This window comes from Thalia democratica, chromosome 1 (assembly GCF_965202585.1).
Source record: "Thalia democratica chromosome 1, ktThaDemo2.hap1.1, whole genome shotgun sequence".
Lineage (NCBI taxonomy): Eukaryota > Metazoa > Chordata > Thaliacea > Salpida > Salpidae > Thalia > Thalia democratica.
In genome coordinates, this window is record NC_139165.1 from 52,675,255 (window position 1) to 52,698,480 (window position 23,226).

Below are 23,226 nucleotides of genomic sequence, written 5' to 3' on the forward strand. Positions count from 1 at the left end.
TAATTTTTGCACAAGCCGTTTTGCATGATTTTCGATTGTTTCAAAATTACGTCATAATCTATTTATGCTAAATTTTTTAACTTTCAATTGTGTGTTTTGTTTTGTACTTTATTTTAAACTTGTTTTGAAGCTGATGAGTGCATAAGCACGAAACTCGAGCCCTTTAAGTTTTACATCTTGAAATAAACCTTTTTATTAATGGTTGGCTCAGTGTGAAAGATTTGATTTTTCCAGTTAAATAACTTAATTCTATATATATATATATATAATTATATTATTACACCTCTTATTTAAAAATAAATTCAGTTCTAAAGGAAGCCTTAAAATGTACCCTTCAAAAAAGGACAATTGGATAAGGTTTTTAGATTTTGCCTACAATCTTCCTTTAGACGTATTACTTGCAATGAATCTAACTTCGCTACCCGTAAGTTTCTTGAATGTGCTTATGAATTTAAATTTTAGATATAAATTAAGTATCAGTTGCTTTTTGTTGCTAATTTATAAAAAAAGATGCCAAGATACAACTAAAAATGAAACTTTCATTTATGAGTATGCTACTAGCCATGGTTATTACTTTTTAAATATAAAACCAACTTTTATTTAGCATGAACCAGTTATTTTTTATAATGTGATCAGTTAGAAATAACATATTTTATTATTTAAGCTAAACTTTTCATAGAAGGGTCTATAAGGCTGAATCATTTCGTTCGTAAAAATTAACAAAATATCAGTTTTTGTCAGTTTAAACACTTGAAAATTTCTAAATGTCAGTTTTAATCAGTTTTAATGGTTGTAAATTATCAATTTCTTAAAACAAATTTGAGAATATTGTTTTTTGGAGTAGACAATTAGTTTTTGAATATCTTTTCTAATAAGCATTTGGTTTTTGTAGGCAATATTTCAAGAATAAATGCTTGAATATTTTTAAAATGTAATGTTTAATTGACGTGTTCAAGGATTATTTGCAAATAAGTGAGTGTATCAGTGTTCATTTATTAAAATTTACTAAAAAATTAAGAACAAGTGAGCTAGCACTCTGAAAATAGAATATTAATAATCTCTTTAGAAATTACATAAGAATTTAAGTTCCAAAAACTCTAGTTTTTATTATATTTTCGAGGACCTAATCTAGTTAAATAACTTGTAATTGAAACAATAAAAAGTAAGCTAAGATGTTTTATTATTAATATGCCATGCAGTTAATAATCTAATCAGTTACGTTGTTTCATCTGGTTAAAGAAGTGAGCTCCAAACAACAAAATTAAGCGAAAATTTCAATAAATCGAGGAGTGTCTATCTAAAATTGCAAAATTTTTGTGTAAAAATCCTGATAAAATCAATTAAAAGATATAAGTTTGAGATTTGTTATCAATACCTTACTAAATGTAGAGCAATTCAAGGTAAATATATAATATCAAACTTAAATCAATACCTACACGCCTTTTCAAGGTATAATAAGAAAAAAATTGTAAACTACTGCTAGCAACTATTTTTTCTGAAAATACATATAAAAAGATAATCTAATTACGATTTTTACATCAAAATATAAACGTTTAAAATCAATATAACTATTCAAAATACAAATTTAAGCGTTTGCTAATAAAGATCCTAGTGAAACAAGTTCACTGGAATGTATAATAATAACTAACTTAAACAGTATTCTTTCTTTATTACACTAACACATGTTTATGTGTGGTAACAAGTTAACATACTTCAACAAAGCTTTGTAAAAAATTAATACTGTAAGAAAAGAATAGAAGCTAAAGTAGGTATAATATATGTGTTTAATGAAAATAAGAATGAATACCATAAATTATAGTAGATTAATGATTAATAAGAGATACAATATATAATGTTAAATCCGACTTAAAAAAACTGTATAATATTTGTAATCATCTAGTCAAAATTGTGATCAAGTAAAGTAAAATACAAAATAAAATAAGAAATCATAATATAGAGTAATCACATGAAAGTTCAAGTAATACTGATTCAATAGATTAAACCGTTATTAAACATTTAAAAGATACTTAGTAATTACGTCACGATATTACGCTTTAATAAATTAACATTAAAAAAAGTCAGTTAACTTGCATTGCAACCTAAATAATTCATTCTTTATGTTTGGAAAAAAGCACTAAGGCAAAATTTTAATTTTTTTTGCAACTATTTTAGATACGTAGTAATTAACCTATTGTAAATAAAAAGAAGTAAAACAACAAACATAAATGACTGAATTATTAAATTTGTTAGTTAAAAGTAATTAAAGCTATAGAAACTTGGGGTAATATATATCTATAAAATGTTTATAACATATAAATCTGAATTAAAACAAAATTTAAGTTAGGTGCAATTTAAAATAATAAGTTGAAAGTATAAAATTTAAACCAATTACACGCAGACCCGAAAGACAACAAAGCACAAAACTAAAATTGTCATTAAGCATTTAAAGCCCTGAACAATAATTAAGTAACAGCACAGTGCATAAAAACACCATAACTTAAACTGTATATACACTACATATTAAGTAAGATAATTAATTATTGCTTTAAAAAAATGACTTTTTTTATTGTTATTTTATTAAAGCGTAATATTGTGACGTAATTATTAGATATTTTTTTAATGTTTAACAACGGTTTAATCTAATGAATCAGTATTTCTTGAACTTTCATGTGAGTAAAATAATTTTAATTATAATAATTATTATGATTTGCTACTTTATTTTGTATTTTACTTTATTTGATCACAGTTTTGACTTAATAATTACAAATAATATATAGTTTTATAAAAGTTGGATTTAACATTATATATTGTATCTCTTATAAACTGTTAATCTACAATAATTTATATTATTTATTCTTACTTTTATTAAACACTTATATACCTAATTTAGCTTCTATTCTTTTCTTACAGTACTTATTTTTTACAGAGCTCCGTTGAAGTATAGAAACATGTGTTAGTGTAATAAAGAAAGAGAATTGTTTAAATTTGTTACTATTAAAATCAATATAATAATTTAAAAAGCTAAAGTTTTCTTTTTACAATGCTGTTAAAATGTTTACTAAAACTGTTTAAATATAGAAATGCTGTAAGTAAAAAAAAAGTTTGTTCAGATTTTGTTGGTCTAAATAATTAAGATTTATTATACTAAGATAACTAAAGTTTATATATACAATTTACCTTATATTTTGTCTTCCAGAAAAAAGAAAAAGATGAATTATATAACTTATACTATGGAAAAAACTTGCTAGTCTATGATTTACCAGAGTCATTAAAAAAGTCTCTCTACTACGACAGGTATTTATATACAAATCATGAGTCTTGAAAATGAAATATACAAAAGAAAAAAATGTGTTTCTTGTTCAAAATATAGTAGTATAAGTAATTAGTTTTTACATAATTAAAAACCAAAAAACTTATACATTTTTACAGACGATACTTTCAAGCTGTTTATAGGACTCTAGAGTACCTTTGCCTGTTAAATATAGTCAGTTTTATACCTCGAAAAGTGAAAAGTAGTAATTTAAGTGATGTAAGTTCTTTAATAATCAACTTGATATATTAATTTTTATTATTCTTTATGTTTTTTAAACTTCTAACGAATTGGTAAAACTGTCTCGATACAGAGATGTTAAAGGGGGGTAATAGGGATTAGTAAAGTAGATTAGTACAACAATCAAAACAACACTTATATTTTTTTACATAAACTAAACAACACAAAGATACAATTACATCACTCTATACGAGAACTAAAGTTAAACATACATGAAAATATTAGTTCTTAAATCTAACGTGTTTAAAATGCATTTTAACTTAAAGCACACTAATAACTGCCGAATGCTCTGCCGAAACTGCTACTGCGAGTAAATGAAAGTCAAATTCCGTTTTATAAGCACTAAAACAAATGTAACTCCTAACAATAAAAATTCATTGTTTTTTCAAAACTGGAAGCACGTCACGAAATCTGCGTAAAACAGTTTATAACATCCGCTTTTAAATAAATTTGGAAAAGCTTGTTTTGAGAATAATGAAAAATGTTTTGGAAAAGCTTTTATTGTTACAAAAAATTACATATTTATTCACGAGCTTTAAAATATTAAAATGAAATGTTAGTTTCATTACATTACTTATTTTATTTTTTTAAAATTAGTATTAAAAGCCTGGTTTTAAATAATTTAAATCCTTAAAATCCTACTTAACTTTAAACTTTTTTAACAGTATCAAAAGTCCGGTTTAAAAAAAGTAAGGAAAAGAAAATGTATTTCTTATTATCTCAAAAGTTACATAATTTACAAAAACTTAGATAAAACACAACATAAAGACAAAGTAAGTAACAATGATAGTCATTTAGTTGTCTTCCGGCTTGTTGTCCTCAGGGCTTGTTGTCCTCGGGCTTGTTGATCCTCGGGGTTCTTCTCTGGTGGTTAATAGAGGCTATGGAACATCAATTGGATCATTGACAACGTCTTGTTCTTTTAGGAAACATTTGACTTTCTGTCTTCTAGCTGGTTTGTTGAATCAGCAAAACACCACATCGATTGGTTTTGGAAACGATGACAGCAGGAATTTTGATTGTGACGTCATAGAATAAACACAAAATCTTCATTCTATATTTTATCTATTGTCATACTTATAAACAAAAAAACTTTCAAAGTTTCATGCAGTAGCAAGGTGTTAGGTGTGCTTAAAGCTGTGGTTATCAAACGACAATTTGCTTCAAACAACGTTAAAAAGATACAAACGCAACAATTTATTTACAAGCGACGACTGCTAAATTTAAGGGGAGTTTACTTTTGATTTCTTTCAAAGGGAAAATTTTAACACAACTTTATACTTGAATTTGAAACGAGTAATAAAATAAGGCAAGAAACTTATCTTTTTACGACTAAGAAAGATGAAAACTCATTCAAATATACTTTTAAACTTCAGCAACATTCTGGTTTAAAACAAATACAATCTATACTTTAGAACAATCAATCAGCAGATCAAAACAATAAAGTAGTAGTAAACAAATAGACAAATTTGTTTTATCAGCTAAAACTCAGACGTTATTGAGAACAACTATTCTGCTGTTGTAATTCTAAATTTTAATGCGGTTCTTACTTTACATTCCTATGCTTAGAAAAATATAACAACTGCGCTCTCTTGGCAACTTGTGAAATGCAATTTTGCACTAAAATACTGCGTCCCCTGACGACTTATGTAAATTGTAACATCTTCAAAAGAACATTGTGCACTAGAGTAAAAAGACTGTGCTTTTTATAATCGAAATACTGCGCCCCCATGCGACTTATGTTAGTTGCAATTTATATTGTGCCCTTAGCTAAAAAGATTAAGCTTTTTAGGATCGAAATACTGCGCACCCATGCGACTTATGTTAGTTGCAACATATATTGTGCACTAAGAAGAAGAAATATTATGCTCATTAACAAATAAAATAAGCACCTAAGCACTAAAAAAGCATATATAAAACTATACATAGAAATAACCGCAAAAATTATATAGTACTTCCAGCAAAAAATCCTTGACATCAAGCTTCACTTTTAACAAAACTAAATAAACCACTACCACACACTTGTATTATAATTGTAGACTTGCTGTTTCAAAGTACAAAGTTTTTCACACAATTTTTCTTACTATTATCATAGTGAAATGACGCAAAGTAAAGTATTATCCCAAAATATACTGTCAAAATCTTAAACTCGTTAAAAAGTTGTTTAGTGATAAACTAAAGTTTTTTTTTCCGCTGCGTTTTTTAATTGATAAGGCACCTAATTCCTTATAAAAAATTCCTTAAATTCAGGCCACACATGGTCTCCAATGTCTCGATACAGAGATGTTAAAGGGGGGTAATAGGGATTAGTAAAGTAGATTAGTACAACAATCAAAGCAACACTTATATTTTATTTACATAAACTAAACAACACAAAGATACAATTACATCACTCTATACGAGAACTAAAGTTAAACATACATGAAAATATTAGTTCTTAAATCTAACGTGTTTAAAATGCATTTTAACTTAAAGCACACTAATAACTGCCGAAACTGCTACTGCGAGTAAATGAAAGTCAAATTCCGTTTTATAAGCACTAAAACAAATGTAACTCCTAACAATAAAAATTCATTGTTTTTTCAAAACTGGAAGCACGTCACGAAATCTGCGTAAAACAGTTTATAACATCCGCTTTTAAATAAATTTGGAAAAGCTTGTTTTGAGAATAATGAAAAATGTTTTGGAAAAGCTTTTATTGTTACAAAAAATTACATATTTATTCACGAGCTTTAAAATATTAAAATGAAATGTTAGTTTCATTACAAAACTGTCATCTTTATTTTTTGCAAACAAAACGGACGTAAAGCAGTTTTAAAATCTGTAATTTTAAAAGTAATTTAAGTATGAACATGGTTGACACTTAGCGAATATAATAATAAATATTAGAATAAAGTCAGGAAAGCTGCTTTTCGAAAAGTTGTCTGGAAATTATATTTTTTGTTAAAGTTTATAAAGTCTTAAGTCAAAGAAAACGTCGGCGAAAGTCTACAGAGCCTAAGCCTGAATTTTTGTATGCCGTGAGACGAGGTAAGTTAGCAATAGGATTGATCATACCTATTTGATCATCAGACCACAAGCCTTCGGTAGACTGACACCTGGGTTTCCTTGTTATTGAAGCACGTCAGTTAGCCACAACAGAAAAACTGATTGACGAGTTTCAATAAAAACGAAACCCAGGTCTAGTCTGAAGGCTTGTGGTCTGATAAAACCGGGAGCGGGTCAGAATCGCACGTTGTCAATATTGCACCGTCCGTCTCTTTAGCATGGATGGTTACTTTTGTACGGCGTTGTTTAGCACAGTGAATAATTTTTTGCACCGTTTTTTGTTTTTCTGTATTTGAAGCGTCTTTTTTAACAGTTATTTGCACTGAGCGTTACTTTTGCACACACCTTTTAAAACCTAGATTTAAAAACTTTTTGATAATACATTTTTAACTACAAATAGTTAACACTCTGTAGTTTATAAAACACGTACTTCAAAAATATATTAAAAAATAAAAGTAAACATGCATTAGGTTCGTAGAAAATTTAAGCTTAATTTGCAACTTTATTTTGAAATAATTTTAATAATTTTTAAAATGTAGCACTAAATTGTTTTGACAACGGTGTAAAATTATATTTTTAAATGAAAGTTTAATAAACAAATATAACTAAAAAGATAAAACAAACACTAGATTTTTTCTCAAACATTTAATTAGTTTTACTGAAAAAGTTATAAAAACAAATTATTGTTAATTCAAGTTATCATTTGGTTTGTAAAATTATTACAAATTTGAAAGCAAAGTTAAATTTACTTTTGTAATTATTTTTTTTTTAATATAGTTTCAAGTTTTAAAATTAACTATTTCAACAAAAGCATGTTTTAATGTTTTTAATTTATAGTACATTTGTTTTGAATACATTGATACATTTGTTTTAAATGCTAAAAATTCAAGTTCGTAGTACATAAATTATAAAGAATATATTGTTTTTTTTTGCATTTCATTGCTTTTCATATTTATTTGTGTAATGAATTAAAGGCTTATAATAAAAATCCTGCAGAAATAATAAAACTAAAATCAAAAATAACATTTAAGTGTATGTAATTAGAATTAAACACTGTATAAATAATTAATTGCTGCAATATTGTTTTGACTACTGACTTTTTTGAGTTAAAACGACTTAAAAAACACAAATGCTGTGTTAGTAAGCATACTAAATTATGAAATGCAACTTTAAACATATTTTAAATACATTAAAGAAAACGTTTGCATTTACTACAATGTTAAACTATACAAGTAAAAGAATTAACACACCAGCCGTGCAAAAGTGATCATCGTGCTTAAGTTACGCCGTACTAAAGTGACCCACCGTGCAAAAATGACAAACCGTGCTAAAGTGACCCACTGTGCTAAAATGATGCACCTGCTAAAATAACGCTGTGCAAAAGTGACGCACCGTGCATAAGTGACGCATCGTGCAAAAGTGACGCACCGTGCAAAAGTGACGTACCGTGCTAAAGTTACTACCCGTGCTAAAGTGTTGCTGTGCTATTAACGCACCCTATTAAACCTATTGTTATAATTTATAGTGTGTTAATTTAAAAAATTAAAGTTTGTATACGCTATATTTCAAGCTACTTGAATTATCATCTTCAAAAAACTTACCAATGTGATAAGATAGGCTTAGTTATCTTAATGATAAAGCTAACGTTAAGGTATTTTTTATTAAAAATTTAACTATGATGGGGACCAATCTTCCGAACTTTTCCACAGTACTAAAAATTTATAGAATACCACATACATGCTAACAGCATTAGGCTTGCAGAGATTATGATAACAGTTAAGTGATTAGCACATTGTTTTTTTGTTGTTAGATTAAAAAAGTTCCACACATATATTTCACAATGAAGATAGATAATTGTCAAGTAGGTGTCGTTCCTTTATGAAAGCATCAATAAAAAAAAAAATATGTTTTTTTTCATAAAGCTTCACTTATTATTTTTCGTCTTTTTTACTAAAAGTTGCCTACTAGTATGTAAAATCATAACTTTTTTTAATAAACAGCATATGTATATAGACATGGATGACAAAAGTCAGGAAGTTTTCTTGGGCTTTCAGAGGCAACAATGTATATAAATAGCTTTATTTGAATAACAAAACAAGCTATTAATGATCTTTATTTTAATTTTTTCATTCAAAAGTGTTATATATCTTTATATTCAATTGAATACTTATTACCAAAAACTTTATATTCAATGAGATGTTTGATTACTTTTAGCCATATCAACTTAATACTAAAACGGCTTACTTTTTAGGTTATATTAGTACTGCTTTAATTGTTAAAAGTTGTCTAAAAGTTGATGCGTTTCATTTTAATTCAATAAGCTTTGTGAAGCAGATTTTCTCAAAATTGTTAATGTTTAGTCACTGAGTAAAAATTTCTGTGGTCATAAGTTATTTGTTCATATTAGTATTTAATACAAGCTACTGCTAATATGTTTTTTATAGTATTTACAAATAAAAACTTATTAAGAAACTGCAAGAAAAGTTAGAAAATATAGCTTTTAAAAAGGTTTTTCCAAAGTTCACGATGTGTTCTATATATAACAAGATGTTTTCTATCTTTTATGTGCAAATATAAATACTTTTTTAACAACTCTACAAATTAAGTTAAAAATTTTATTCTTTTCTTAATTTTAGAAGTTTTTCCGACTCAACAACAACTTAGAGATTAAGAAAACTGAAAAATCTCGGAAAGGGTGAGACTTCGTTTTTACATTCATGTATATTTTATAATTTTAGATCGGTTGTTTTCAATATTAATGTTGTATAAAGTGAATAATTGTAAAGTTGAACACTTTAGTTTCATATTAAAAAAACAAAAATAAGTATTTAAAATTTTTCAATAATGTTTAGAAGATTTTATTTAGAAATTACTACAATTACGACTCCAATTTTTATCTAGATACATGTTTGTTAGCGATGATATTGACTATGAGGAACAGAAATATGATACTAAATGCGAAGAAGACATTGATCGTTTTTGGAATGATTTGCAGTTAACATCATTTAGAACTCCACTCGGTAAGTCACATATTTTATACGTTTAGTGTTGTTTAGCAATCGAACTTGTCTCCTTTTGTGTAAGTGTTTTTTTAAATTTGTAATAAGTTTTTTATGGTTAAAAATATATTGCTTGTATTTGTTAGGCCTAGTGCTATAATGAATTGTGTTCTCAATCTTATTGTTTTTTTAGTTCAACTTTGAATAAACATTCACTAAGTAAACTCTAAAGATAAGTTATATATATATTTTTTTGAAAACATTTAAGTTTCGTTTTATAAATTTAATGAACTTTGCTTTACTTTATTGACTGAGTTTAAATTTTTTTATTTTATATTTTGACCATCATAAAATATTTAAAAGTTTAAAATTTTTAGTACAAAACTACAAAGCATGTTTATTTCTTTGTTCTTTCAATTAAAATTTTTATCTTAGTTGAACTTAGAAGTTACTCGGTATTAGAAAATATGACAACAAAATTTATATAGCTATAACTGAAGTATAATTTTTTTATTGCTAAAAGCATGGTTGCATTATAAAAAATGATTCAGAATTTTTTTTAATTTTTATTATGATGGTCAGGAAAGATAGGATGTTTTTAACAAAAAAAGTTACGTTTTTTACCCGGAAAATTTGTTTATTTAAGTATGAAATTATTTAGTAATTACTAAATGTTTGACAACCTTTCTCTACAGAAAATGCTTAGCTATTTTTATACTAAAATTAACATAATACAGTATTCACAAATAATGTTTTTTATACCCTATGTTTGTATATCAGGTAAGCATCAGGCTTGATCCAAGTAATCAGTTTCAATTTTAATTGATTAAAATAGATAAATCAACATAGTTATAAAGATCTTGTGAATATTGCTGCATAAACTGGTTATAGTTTTTTTTTAATGTTTGCTAACTAAGGGAATAATATTTTTAATTTATGTTATTTTTTGTTACATAAATTTTAAGTTGCTAAATGTTAATTTGCAATCATAAAAGTTTTTTTTTATAGCTCTTTTTTTATAAATAGGATACAAACTCTGCAAAAAGATGGAAGTCGACAATAAACTTAAACCAGAATGTAGGAGAAAAAAGTTGATAGTCGAGCACCAACTTAAAAGCACATTCGACTATCATCACGATGCAAGCGATAAGCTTGGCTGTGCTGGTTTTGATTCATCATTATTCCTTCATTATAGAAGCAATTGGTTGGATTCTAAAAGTTCAATTTTGGAAAGAGAACAAGTTTGTGCTTCTCGCTTTTGTAAAAATTCAGAGTTCTATAGATAGATCTTATTTAAGAAAATATTGCTATATAAAGTTAATATTTTAAAGCTGTTTGACATATATTACTGCAAAAATATAATTATGAAGCTGTTAAAGGTATTTTAATGTTTTTCACTTAATGATTATGATAGTTTATTGAATGAAATGCAATATTTTTATTTCATAAAGTAAGAAAAATATGAAAAATATATGATTTATAATTAAATAGTTGCTGAATAAACTTCATTGCATAATATTCATATAGATCATGAATGTTGAAACTATTCCGAATTTTTCTATAGAATCATCTCTCACAAAAAAGATAGGTAGTAATTTTACAAAGTTTTATTTCAAACTTTCCAACTATTTTACAAAAAATATGTTGTTTATAGAAATTGTATTTATAAAATAGTAAGGTGAACTGCATTTGGCGCAAAGTATATATCAATGTCTTGTAAGTGGTATGTACTGTACAACTATTTGAAGTTTGTAGTTCAAAATGTATTTTGTAAGCATTTTTTTATTGTAACTTTATATCAAGTATAAAGGTGTAATTCTAAGAGCTGATTTAAAAAAATAACAAACCAAAATTCTTTTTTTTTTTTTTCAAATTAGAATTTCTACTAAGTAAAAACTTTAAAATAAAATAAAGTAATCTAGTTTAACAGTTTTTTGTTATATTGTTAGTACTTTGATTTTAAAATTTTTTGACAACTTCAGATTCATCAATGGAGGTAATGAAACCAATAGAAACAGTTAGTTTTATTTTCTGTATAATTTTATACTTAATTTCTTATTCATTTCTCAAATTTTTATTTCATTACTTAATCAAAAAAAATCCTTACAAATGTTCAAAATTTTAAGTTTGCTGTTCTTTATAATTTTTAAAAAATATGTTGTATATAAACATTATAAACAAATTTTAAGTTTTAAAAAATCACTGTAAATTTTATATACTCACTCGTTTAGAAATATATAATGTTTTTTAGATAAAAAAGCCTGAAAAGAGAAAACAGAATCAAGACGTGTCTCATGTATGTAAAAAAAGAAAAACTCAGTTAAACTCTAAAATATGTAGTATAAAGGTTTGATTAAATATGTTTTTATTTTACTTTTTTTCTTCATACTACATTGGTGTTATCAACCAAAAGTGGTTGATTTTATTAAATGTCAGTCTAAGCAGTAATTTTGTTGTTTAAAATTGTTTTTGCAATATAATTAGTATGTATTTTTTTAAGTACTAATGCCATAAGTTTTAAAGTAGGATAAATAAAATGTTGGTTTTAGTAATTAAAAAAATGATTACTCTAAAATGTTATACTAAATAATTACTATGTATACAAAAGTAATTTAATTAAGGTTTTGTAAGAAAGAATAAGTTCAAGTGTTTAATTATAAAAGCTATTATTAAAGTAAAATAAACTTATAAACTTCAGGTTAAAAAACCAAAAGAAAGAAAAATGGGGAAGAAAACAAAAAAAATGTTCAGTTTTCAAGAAGATGAACTTTTGATAGAAGTTTATCTAACTTCACAATTAATTTTAAATTTAGTAAGTTTTAGTACGCTGATAAGTGTTCAAACACACTATTCCACTAAGTAACTTTAGATCTTGTAAGATTTAATAAGATGTTAACCTTATTAAAGAAAAAAGTTTGGTTTTAAATACTGCTGTTATAATTTTACTTGAATTTTTTAGAGTATTATTTATTTTGACTTGATAAAAAACGTAGTTTAACTCAGTGGTCTTCACGATATTTAAATCAAACCTATGCACACTAAACTAGAATAAAAATATGGACAACAAAAATTATCAATTACTTTCTATATATATATATGCCAATAACTATTAATTTTATTTTTCTCTTCATCATAAACTCTAAAATCAAAGTTTCAAATTGAATTTCGTGCACCCCTGCATGAGTTTCGTGCAAACAAAAATTTTTGTACAGCACAAGTTAAATTTCGTGCACACCTTGAAGACCACTGGTTTAACTAATCTTTTAAAAAGACATAACTAATTAACTTGTTTACTTTTAAGGTAGACTAGTTTTGTTGGTCATTACAGTACAATAAGCTATAAAGTTTAATATGATATTTCAGCTCAACTCAGATCATATCCAAATGACAAACTTAATAACGTGGAAACTAATAATTTTCTTTATTAACAAAAAAGTAGGCGTTCCTATCAATATTTCTGACATCCATATAAATTCTGAATCAGTATACAGAATACATCAGAAGCTGTTAATAGAAAACTACTTTAAAGATTACGTTCAGTAAGTTACTAAAAAATTAGAGTAGTTTGTGGAGTTTAAAGACTCATCTTTGTTGTTCATATACATTTTAAGTTGACTGTTGTGTAAATGTTACACAGCTTGTTAAACAAAAAATTTAAACATGTTAAGTGTTTTAATTTATAAATATTATTAAGTTTTATATTTTAAGCAAGTTTCAAAGTATGTTCATTTAGTATTATTAGTTATAATTATTAACCTTAAGTAATTAGAGTCGTATGTAAATAGTCTTAACTAATTGATGTATTAATTAAAGTTATTCAAATGTTTTTTAATTTATAAAAATTATATTTTTATATGAATTAATGCAGGTTTTTAAACTTGTAATCAAATTTGTTTTTCATGATACTATATGTATATTTTTTTTAATAAAACAATTTAGTATTCCTTTTTTAACATGTAATATTTTAGAAAAGCGAGAATACTTCTGAGTTCAATGGATAATTATAAAATAAAATCTTTCATCCAAGATGTAATAGACCCAGAAAAGCTAAAACAACAAGTTTACAAAAAGAAGGTTTTAATTTAAAGCAAAAGTTTATTTAAAAAACATTAGCGAAAAATTTAATTATTTTCTTTTTACTGACTATAAAGAGCTTACTTTTAGGTGTCTGCTAATTTTCGTAATGTTTTTCAGATAGACATCAACTTATTTGAAAAAGTATATGAATATGTTTCGTTGAATAAACCAAAGTTGGAAATATTTGACAAACAGTTTAAACCAGAGTAAGTTTTCTACAATTGTAAAAACTTCAAAATGTTACTGATATACATTTAATAGCAATTTAATTATAAGTAAGTTTTCAAAATTTTATAAAACTAGTGATTTTTTTCTTAAAAGTCTTCAAGAATCCGAAACATATATTATGATAAAATTTTGTACACTTAAATTATAAATTAACACTGGAAAAATTTATGAAAATAAAAAAGACAAAATAAATTATGTAAATTATTTTAAGTATTTTACATACTTTGTATTAGAAAACTTTAATATTTTTTTAAATTTATTATAATAAAAATATGAAAAATTTTACACATAAATTTATATTTAGAATTTTTGTGTAATAAGAGCAAGTCATAGAGTAACTGTGTGTAAAAAATAAAACAGTATGATTGCGAAAACTTTTAAACAAACTCTCTTAGTCGTTGTTTTACTACACCAGATTGATGTAAGTATGTATATACATTTTTGCTTATATTATATTTTTCAATTTCTAAGTTTTAAAAGTTAGCAGTCCGTTGGTTAAATTAGATGCATTAAACAATTAATTGTATAAGCATTTGTTTAGTTTAAGAATTTTTACCTGTTAGGCATTTATTTTAATATTTTCTACGTTTTATTAATACTGTATCATATAAAACGACAATTCCTTTAATAGTTGGGCTGTTCAAAATTATGCGAAGTGTTTTTTTGTTTAGTTAAGTATATTCTACTGAAGTTAAATATTTAATACTAATGTTGTCACATTTTACAGTTAGAGCCGTGTAAAATTTAAAGTTTTTTTGTTTATCTTTTTTCTAATCTCTTTTGAAACTTCCGTGATGCTTATACGTTTAATTAATATTCAATTTAATAAAATATGTCCTCCCGTGTGTGTTTTGTACGCGCACAGGACACTATTTTTATTTTGCCATCTGCTGGGGTTTGGTGTTGACTAGTTGTATCACTTACTTGCACGACATATGTTGATCTTTTTTTTCTTAGATCAAATTTTGTTTTTATCTGATACAAGACTTTTTCTAAATATTAGTTTGGTAGTTTCCGAAGGTTGGTAAAGATTTTGTATTTTGGTTTCACACTATAAAAATTGTCTCAATCGTTTCTTTTATTAACTGAGTCGATTATTGCTAGTTGTTAAAATAAAAGTGTTTTTATTCCTTTTCGTTTTGTGTAATCAGATACTGTTAAGAACATTAAGTTTAGTATTTATGTGTCTTATTTAACTTAACTAGGTAAGTCAAAATGTTAATTAGTTTTTTGCCAAGTTTTTTTTATCTTTCTGAACAATCTTTGATATATTTGTGTGTTATGTTCTAAGTTATGTTTTAACCAGTTGCTAAAATGTATTTATGACAAGTAAATTTTGTAATATTTATGTGTTTTTATTGTTCTTGCTATCGTATTAACTATATTGAGACATTTTTAATAAGCTCATAATTTTGGTAAGTATGTAAAAAAAAATTAGGGTCAATTACCACAACATCTATTTAGTACCATTATTATACGAAGTAGTATTTTTTTAAATATTTGTAATATATAATACCTCGTTAAACATCTTACAAAGTCTGTTGGTTCTATTTTATCAATCATCAGTTTATTTAGGTTTTGATTTTATTTAAAACACAACTTTTGAAAGTATGCCGATTAGTAAGGACATTTTTGTTCATCTGTACTTATTTGAAATATATTTGTCTTTTAAATTTTTTATTTAATATTACAAAATGAAAAAAAAATATTGTAATTAAATTAATAACTTTCATAAAGGATGAAATTTATTTTCATGCATACATTTATAAAGTGGTTTATGTTTCATTTATTCATTTACATTGAGTTTACATGAGTGTTGAGTTTTTTCTTTTTTATACTAAAATTTTCTTATCTATTTGTAATCTATTTTTTCAACTTAGTTGCCTAACTAGAAAAAAAAGCTAAGTAACAGTATTTAACTTAAAAAAATCAAATAGTATAGATTATAACTTTACTACCACGTTTGGCGAATTAAAAAAGAATTTTGTTATAAAAACGTAACTGTTTTTTTTTAAACAGTCATGGTTTACAACTAAATGAACTGTCGAAAATAAAAAGTATTAATAAAAAAGAAGAATTTGCTCTTGTTGAAAGTATTACATGTAAAGAACGTATAGAAGTTGGAACACTAGAGAATTTGTTTGTTGTAACTTTGAATAACATAGAAATAAGTCCAAACGAAGTTGGTTTAGCAAGTTTTTAAATTAAATTTATTGAACTTTTATTGAGTTTTATTTATTAAGGCCATAGGGGAGGGGGGGTAAAACTTTTTTTAAACAAAAATTAAGTTTGGCTTTTATATGTAAGCTTTAAGTACTACAAGCCAAATTTTATAGAGTTCAAAAATATCATTTTACCTTGAGGTATTTTATTTTTTGTAAAAAGTTTCCGATACAAACGTATTGACCTTAAATTTTTTGTGTCAATATACTCGAAAATTTAAAAAATCACTAAAAATCTATCTGCTCCTTCATTTTTCAAGCAATCTTCTTCAAATTTTCAGGAAATATTTCTTATATTAAAAGAAAAAAAATACTTATGAATTTTAATAATTAAAAAAATTATAAATTTATTGTAAAAAATATTTAAAAAAAAATTTAAGTCAAAAGTAACGTTTTTTTGTTATTGTATAAAGATTAAACTGTAAAAGTTTGAAGAAGACTGCTTGAAAATGTAAAAGGAGATAGATTTTAAATAAAGTAGTCTTTTTTCGCTGTTTTAGTTTTCCCTTTCCATAGGGAACCTATTAAGCGGGCCGACTTTGACTCGTCATATCTCAAAAAAAAATCGAATTTTTTAAAAAGATAAAAAGTATCTTGAAGCCTAGAAACAATGCTATAAAATAAGATCAACTTGTAAAAACCATGGCTTACCCCCCCTATGGCCTTAAATAATTTTTAACGCAGAATATATTTTTTAGGTTTAGAATATTTTTAAAAAACGTGTTCATTTGCTTTAAAAAGATGAATGCCAGATTATTGAGTTTAAAGTAATTACCAAGTCGTTTTAAAACAATTAGTATTCAGAAGATTGCTTTTTTGTTTTTTTAATGTTCAGTACAACTTGATTATCATGAGTTATGTGTTATAACTTTTGCTACGAATTACGTAATTTTAACAGAAACACAGATTATATTCCAAGTTTTCAGAAGCTTCAATAATTGAGGTATGGAACTACTTTTTAAAAAAAGGTTTGTTTACTTTTTTTCCTAAAATATTTATATACATGCAAATTTTTTTAGACTGTTTTAAATACGGTTTAGGTCTGATACCAGTTATTTCATGTAAAATATAAACCTAGGGAATGTTTTACATTGAAAAATTCTGGTAGATACTTATCACGGAAGAGGTATATCAGAAAGGTAGACTCATATTTTTCCCAATTATGATACTTTTTAAACACTTCTTATCATAATGGTTGATATTGATACCTATTGATGTTGTTTATATTAATATAATAATAAGTAAAACATATTTTAACTGTTAAAAAATTCTATAGACAATGATGGAGTTGTAATGTTGATTTTGCTTAAATTATATTGTTGTTTGTGTTAATGGACTCCTTTTATGCTTTTAAAACCTCGAAACAATAATAATATGAGAGACATTTATATTAGTTACCTTATAAAAAAAATTGAGTTTATACTGCAAGAAGTTTTTTAAATCAAATAATGGAAAAAATAGCAACAAATAGTTCAAGATTATTAAACAACTATTAAGTTAAGATATAGTTAAAAATTGCTTTCTAATTATGTAAAATATTTCTGCTTGAAAAATTACATATATCACTGATTTAGTTTAATCTTAAGAAGTATTAAAACAGTATTGTGAATTTTGCTTAGTTTTGTTTATGGAAACTTGATTTGTATACCCTATTTTATTTAAAAATTAAACATTTATTTTTTGATAATAATTTTAGTTTAAGATTTGCAATTAAAAGATAAAATCTTGATTCGTCACAAAATATTGAAACAATACCTTCTCTAACACTATTCCTATACATTTTAATAGGAAATATACCGGGTATGTTCAGTTCTAAGAATATAGAAATTGATAATGAAACATCGACAACTGAATCAAATCACCAAGTAGTTAGAGCTCTGCCCCAACTATTTAAGTAAGAAAAATATTAAAAGTTTTTTTAGTTTGTTTTACTGTAAATAAATTTTATTCAATTATAGCAAGTGTTTAAGATCATGTGTTACAAAAAGTATGTATGTTAATAATAAAAGAATAACAGTTTTTGTATAAAACTTATTCTTTACAAGTTGTATGCTCTGCGTGAAACAGCCTGTAAAAAAGTTAAATATAATTTTCGTATAACTAAGTCTCCTAGGTATAGTGAAGCTATTGAAAATTATAAGTAAGCATTTTTTAGGAAGTGTTTTAATAAACTTCAAATCAAAAAACATAAATTAAATACATTTCGATGATTAATTACCAATAGAAACAAAATTATATTTCTACAGTTATAATTTCATAAATTTACTATTTGATAATATTTTCGATTTCAATTTACGTAAAGTCGTTTTACAGAGTTTTGGATACTGGAAGTATTCTACATTCGATTAAGAATATGTCAGTCTTTTTTGAGAAGGCTGATTACAATACATTACAAGTTGATGGGAGTTTTACTTTAAGCCTTTTAGGTTAGTTTCTATTCAACATATATTTTCATAAAACTAAATCTTTCCTTGTTTTAAAAAATAAAATTTATATATTATACTATGTAGACATATTGAAATATGAAAATGTTTAATCCTAAAAAATAAGAACTAACAATCAATGTTAATTAAAGCTATATAGTGAATTTTTTTTATTCTAATATTTTTTATATTATTGTAGAATCTTTAGTGTGCAATAATAGTCTCGACAACATAGTTTTTCCAGCATATAAACTGTAAGTTTTAATTAATTGTTATTCTGAAACAAGTTAAAAAAAATCATAACAGCATTAAGTTTTTAGTTATAAAGCAGTAGAACTGTATTAAGTTTATTACTTTACATAAAAATAAATTTTAACCATGTAAACTATTGCTATGAACTCCAATTCACTTTTGTAATTTCAACATAACTTAAACCAAACAGTGATCCAAGCGTATTGTTTAAACTTTCACAAAGCAGAAGAGAATTTCATTTCCACCACAAACTTGTCGCCCTTCTTTCAAACCGTGGGCATGATCGAATGATTTTAAGCAACAACTACACTAATGCTAGTAAAATGTTGCTCCAGAATTTAGGATATTTTGAAATTAATGACAATTTTTGTTACAACGTTTTTGAAATGCTTAAATGCAAAAGTTATGTTGAGCCAAACGAGACTGTATTAGACCACACTGATGTTGCTCTTATAGAATTAATTGAGAGGAAAAAAGAACTAGGTAAAAATAAGTTTATTTTTTTAATCACTACTAATTTAATTACCTTTTTTGTACGAAGAGTAAACTAAAATTGAAAAAATGTATTTTTAGTTATATTAACCCTATTCATACTTTTTGCAGGTATTAACATGGATAAGATGATTGAGAAATTAAAAACGTTTGGATCTATCGAATATAGAATTAAAAAACTTATAGACCATAACTTTATTTACAAGGTGGGGTTTAATTGTAAAAAATTAGTAAGCTGGAGATATGCCCAAAACTGGTTTTTTCCTAAAAGGTAATTAAGTTGTTTAGTAGTTAGTTTTGGTATAGAATTAATTATTTTATCAATGAAATTTGTATGGATTTGTTTATTATTTTTCAATAAGCTAATATATTCTAATTTAGTGTTTAGTGTAACTATAAGCAATGTATTTATTTAATGTTTACTAATTTAGATAAAACTTCATATAATCAATTTATTTTATTTTCATCAAGTGATAAGTGTATCACCATATTTATTTTTGAACAATGAATGTTGTTTTACTTGTACTTAATAAAAGCAATCATCTTAATAACAAGCATCTAAACATAGAGTTTAACGGAAAATTTATGAAATAATTCAATAGTGTAGTTTTTCAAATCTGCTACGAATACTTTATCAGCTTATTAAACAAGAAAAAATTAAGTACAAAGCTTAAAACAAGTACGCGTTTAAATAAATTATTTTTTTCTAGTTATTCAAAAAAGGATACTTATTAGCTATAGTCGTAGGACCAAAAAATTGCAACTTTTTTTAATATAAAGCTACATCTGTGGATTAGCTTTTGTAAGAAATATTTTAATTTTATAGTTGTATACTTTTGTTTTGAAAATATAGTGTTTTAGACTTTTTGAACTAAACAGAACTATATCTTTGATAAATTATAATATATATTAAAGCTTTTTATTTGTTTTTTATGCTGTTTGTTCGGTAACAAAATGTTCTTAAATATGTTTTAATGTGCATAATAGATATTCAAACAAACGATATACACTAAATCATAATTAAAAGATAGTTCTATCTAAAAAAAATTCTGTTTTTTCTTAATTACTGATAAAATAATTTAAAACTAACAAAAGTTAAAACTAAAAATAGTGTTTTATACTAAGTTTAGTTTTTTGAAAAATGTTTTGACTTATCCCAAAGATCTTTGTGCACATTAAAAGTAAATCTGGCAAACTACCATACGCATCTTAAGAAAAAAAACTAGCTATTAACAACTATAGACTTGTAAAACACTAAAAATAGTCCACTTACGTATACTTGCCTTTATAATTATCTATATCACTTAAATTTACATGTAAGTTTATTTAAAAGTTTTTTTTTACATTCTAATTTTTCTTAATTATATAAATGAGCCTGATGAGTCCTAATAAGAACGAAACCGGTCGTAGGATTGTCTCGAATGCTGTTGTTGTTGATCTTGCGCTAAAGTTCATTGTTAATTAATTATATAAAGTAAGTAAAATGATTTTTTTTTCCGAATTGCAAATATCTAAGTGTTTTCAATTTTACAGCTCATACGAGGAAAGCATACTAGTTCGTCCCTGGTGTGATATGAACAACAACATAATAGTTGATCATGCTGCTACATATTTCACATCTGTGTTCAATTTTGTAAGTATTTTCTTACTTGTATATTAAAAAATAATTTTTGTTTTAAGCTAAATCATGTTTAAAATAAGTATAAGTTAATATAATATCTAAAAAGTAATACGTATTTTTGTCTTAAAAATTGTTTAACTAGGTATTTTTTAAGTAGTTTTGACTTCTTTCAATTAAAAAGTCTTTCATTTTATTGGTTTATAATGATTCGTTTCAAAATAGTTGATAAAAAATACAAACCTTACTTGTACTGCATTGTAACATATTCAATCATAAAGAACTATAATTATTAAACGTATTTTATTGCTGTAGATTGCAAAAAACACATTTGTAATGTTGAAGACTTTAGAAGATAAGTATCATTCTCATGTACAAAATGTAGTTTTGTACGAAATTTTGGAGGTTTAATTTCTTTATTATTACTCTCTTTTTTTCCTAGTATCTAAGTATTATAGACCAAAAAGTTTTTTTAAACTACTTGAAGTTTTATTACTTAAAAGTCTAAAAACTAATCTATATTTTAAAACTAATAAAAAAAAAATAAACATAAAAAAAAACTACAAATAATTAAACTTTAGTGAATAAATACATACTGTTTAATGTAGTACACTTTTTTGTATATTGAAAAGAATAATTTTAAGTTTGAACAAGTTTTATAAATAAAATATATCATAATAATTCAATAAAATACTTACTTTTATTTTCAAACAAAAATCTTCTAAAAGCTAAATGTAAAGTTTATACTATTTCAGGCTAACCAAAAACGTATAAAATATAAGTACAATGATAAAGAGCGCATGTCATTCATAAAGTTAATCTGTTACATACTTTTTGGCTGATATTAGATATAGTTTTGGTTTTAAATCTTATACACTAAAAATATTTTTTTAGATGTATTTCATTATATACAGTTTATTAGGAAAAAAAGTCTAATTATACTTTTAAATCAATAACATATTTTTTATAGTAACCTGTATGTTTTCAAAATTGTAACAAAATATAAAAAAAAGCTTTTATAAAATGTAAAGTTTTTGAGCATGATTTTTGTAATTGTAAACTCTTTAAGATCGGCTAAAAGTTTTAAATTGTACCAAAGTAAAAGTATTAATTTAAACTAAACTAATTAACTCTCGGTAATTAAAACTGTTTATCAAGACAAGACTAAGGTTAATTGGAGAGCTTTTTTAGCTTTTAAGAGTAGAAATCTTTTAGATATTTAATAGTATTGTGACAAAACTATATACTTCATTTTAGAACAAGTTATTCAGTTAAAAAACAGAACAAAAACAATCACACAATTCTTATAAAGTTTATACCTTAATATTCGCAAAATTTGGAATTTAGTTAAAGAAAACATATTGTACTAAAATCTGTTTCGAATATTTTTTTTAGTTATTTAAACTTCATTCTTTAATGCTATTTTGAAACTTTTACCAAAAAAATTGCAGATTTTAGAAAATATCAAGTGCATAGACAGACGAAAAGCTCAAGTACTTACTTCATACAGAACATTTTTTAAACCTTTACGAAAAATAGCAAAGTACGATAGTTTTTTAGTATCTAAAGGTGGATTTAAAAAGTTTTACTATTTTGTATCAAACTTAGAAAAAGGTCGTAATGTAAAACTGTTTTTTAATTAGCTTTTTAATAATTATGTATATCATTTTTGTACTAAGTAATTTAGTATAATTTCATAGTTCCAAGTTAAAAAAAGTTTTGATTTTACCATAATATAAAACTTATTTTACCACATTTTTAAGTGTTCTTACTGTTGCTATTTTGTTGAACTAATTTTGTTGAAAATAATACTTTTTTAACTACACCTTTACTTACTTTAGTTATTTTTGTAATTTGTTACATGAATAGATTTATTGTTAAGTTGTTGTTTTTCAGTTAAACTAAACCTTTAACAATAATATTTATTTTCCTGAAATTTTATTTGCTTTTGAAATTAGTTGTAACGTTTTTTTAATCAATCTTTGTTAAAATATAACAACTCTCAATAGTTTGCGTAGTATTCTAAACTGCCATACAGGGAAATATTATGTAGTAACGATATAAATTTTATTAGTTATATGTTTAAGTTTTTCTTGTGAGCCGTTTAATAGAAATGTATATTTTTCAGCAAAATATAATTATTCTAGTGTAACAAATACTTTGTTTTAGACTTTATATAATTTATAAAATTAAGTTTTTACAAGCTTTGATCATACCACCTAGATCATTTGATTGAGACTAGAATTTACTTCTCATTGAATCTTTTTGATAATATATCTTGTAGTTCAATTTTTCCAACTAGTACATAAAACTTTTT

The 23,226-nt window shown here is 24.7% G+C and overlaps 1 protein-coding gene across 1 annotated transcript in view; it reads left to right on the forward strand.

The window, feature by feature from the left end:
• LOC145832662 (uncharacterized) overlaps nt 1-22,721 on the forward strand; it is a 29,119-nt gene extending 6,398 nt beyond the window's left edge. The window contains exons 9-31 of the mRNA XM_082939967.1: nt 307-424; nt 3,197-3,294; nt 3,430-3,529; nt 9,235-9,293; nt 9,500-9,618; nt 10,624-10,838; nt 11,125-11,185; nt 11,580-11,614; nt 11,849-11,944; nt 12,296-12,409; nt 12,961-13,136; nt 13,566-13,671; nt 13,792-13,880; nt 15,922-16,084; nt 17,023-17,092; nt 17,913-18,018; nt 18,438-18,550; nt 18,747-18,801; nt 18,990-19,282; nt 19,403-19,562; nt 20,825-20,924; nt 21,225-21,314; nt 22,361-22,721. Coding sequence (XP_082796093.1) covers nt 307-424; nt 3,197-3,294; nt 3,430-3,529; nt 9,235-9,293; nt 9,500-9,618; nt 10,624-10,838; nt 11,125-11,185; nt 11,580-11,614; nt 11,849-11,944; nt 12,296-12,409; nt 12,961-13,136; nt 13,566-13,671; nt 13,792-13,880; nt 15,922-16,084; nt 17,023-17,092; nt 17,913-18,018; nt 18,438-18,550; nt 18,747-18,801; nt 18,990-19,282; nt 19,403-19,562; nt 20,825-20,924; nt 21,225-21,314; nt 22,361-22,552 — 2,728 coding nt within the window. The 3' untranslated portion in view covers nt 22,553-22,721. The remainder of the gene's footprint in view (nt 1-306; nt 425-3,196; nt 3,295-3,429; nt 3,530-9,234; nt 9,294-9,499; nt 9,619-10,623; nt 10,839-11,124; nt 11,186-11,579; nt 11,615-11,848; nt 11,945-12,295; nt 12,410-12,960; nt 13,137-13,565; nt 13,672-13,791; nt 13,881-15,921; nt 16,085-17,022; nt 17,093-17,912; nt 18,019-18,437; nt 18,551-18,746; nt 18,802-18,989; nt 19,283-19,402; nt 19,563-20,824; nt 20,925-21,224; nt 21,315-22,360) is intronic.
• Nucleotides 22,722-23,226: the final 505 nt, after the last annotated feature.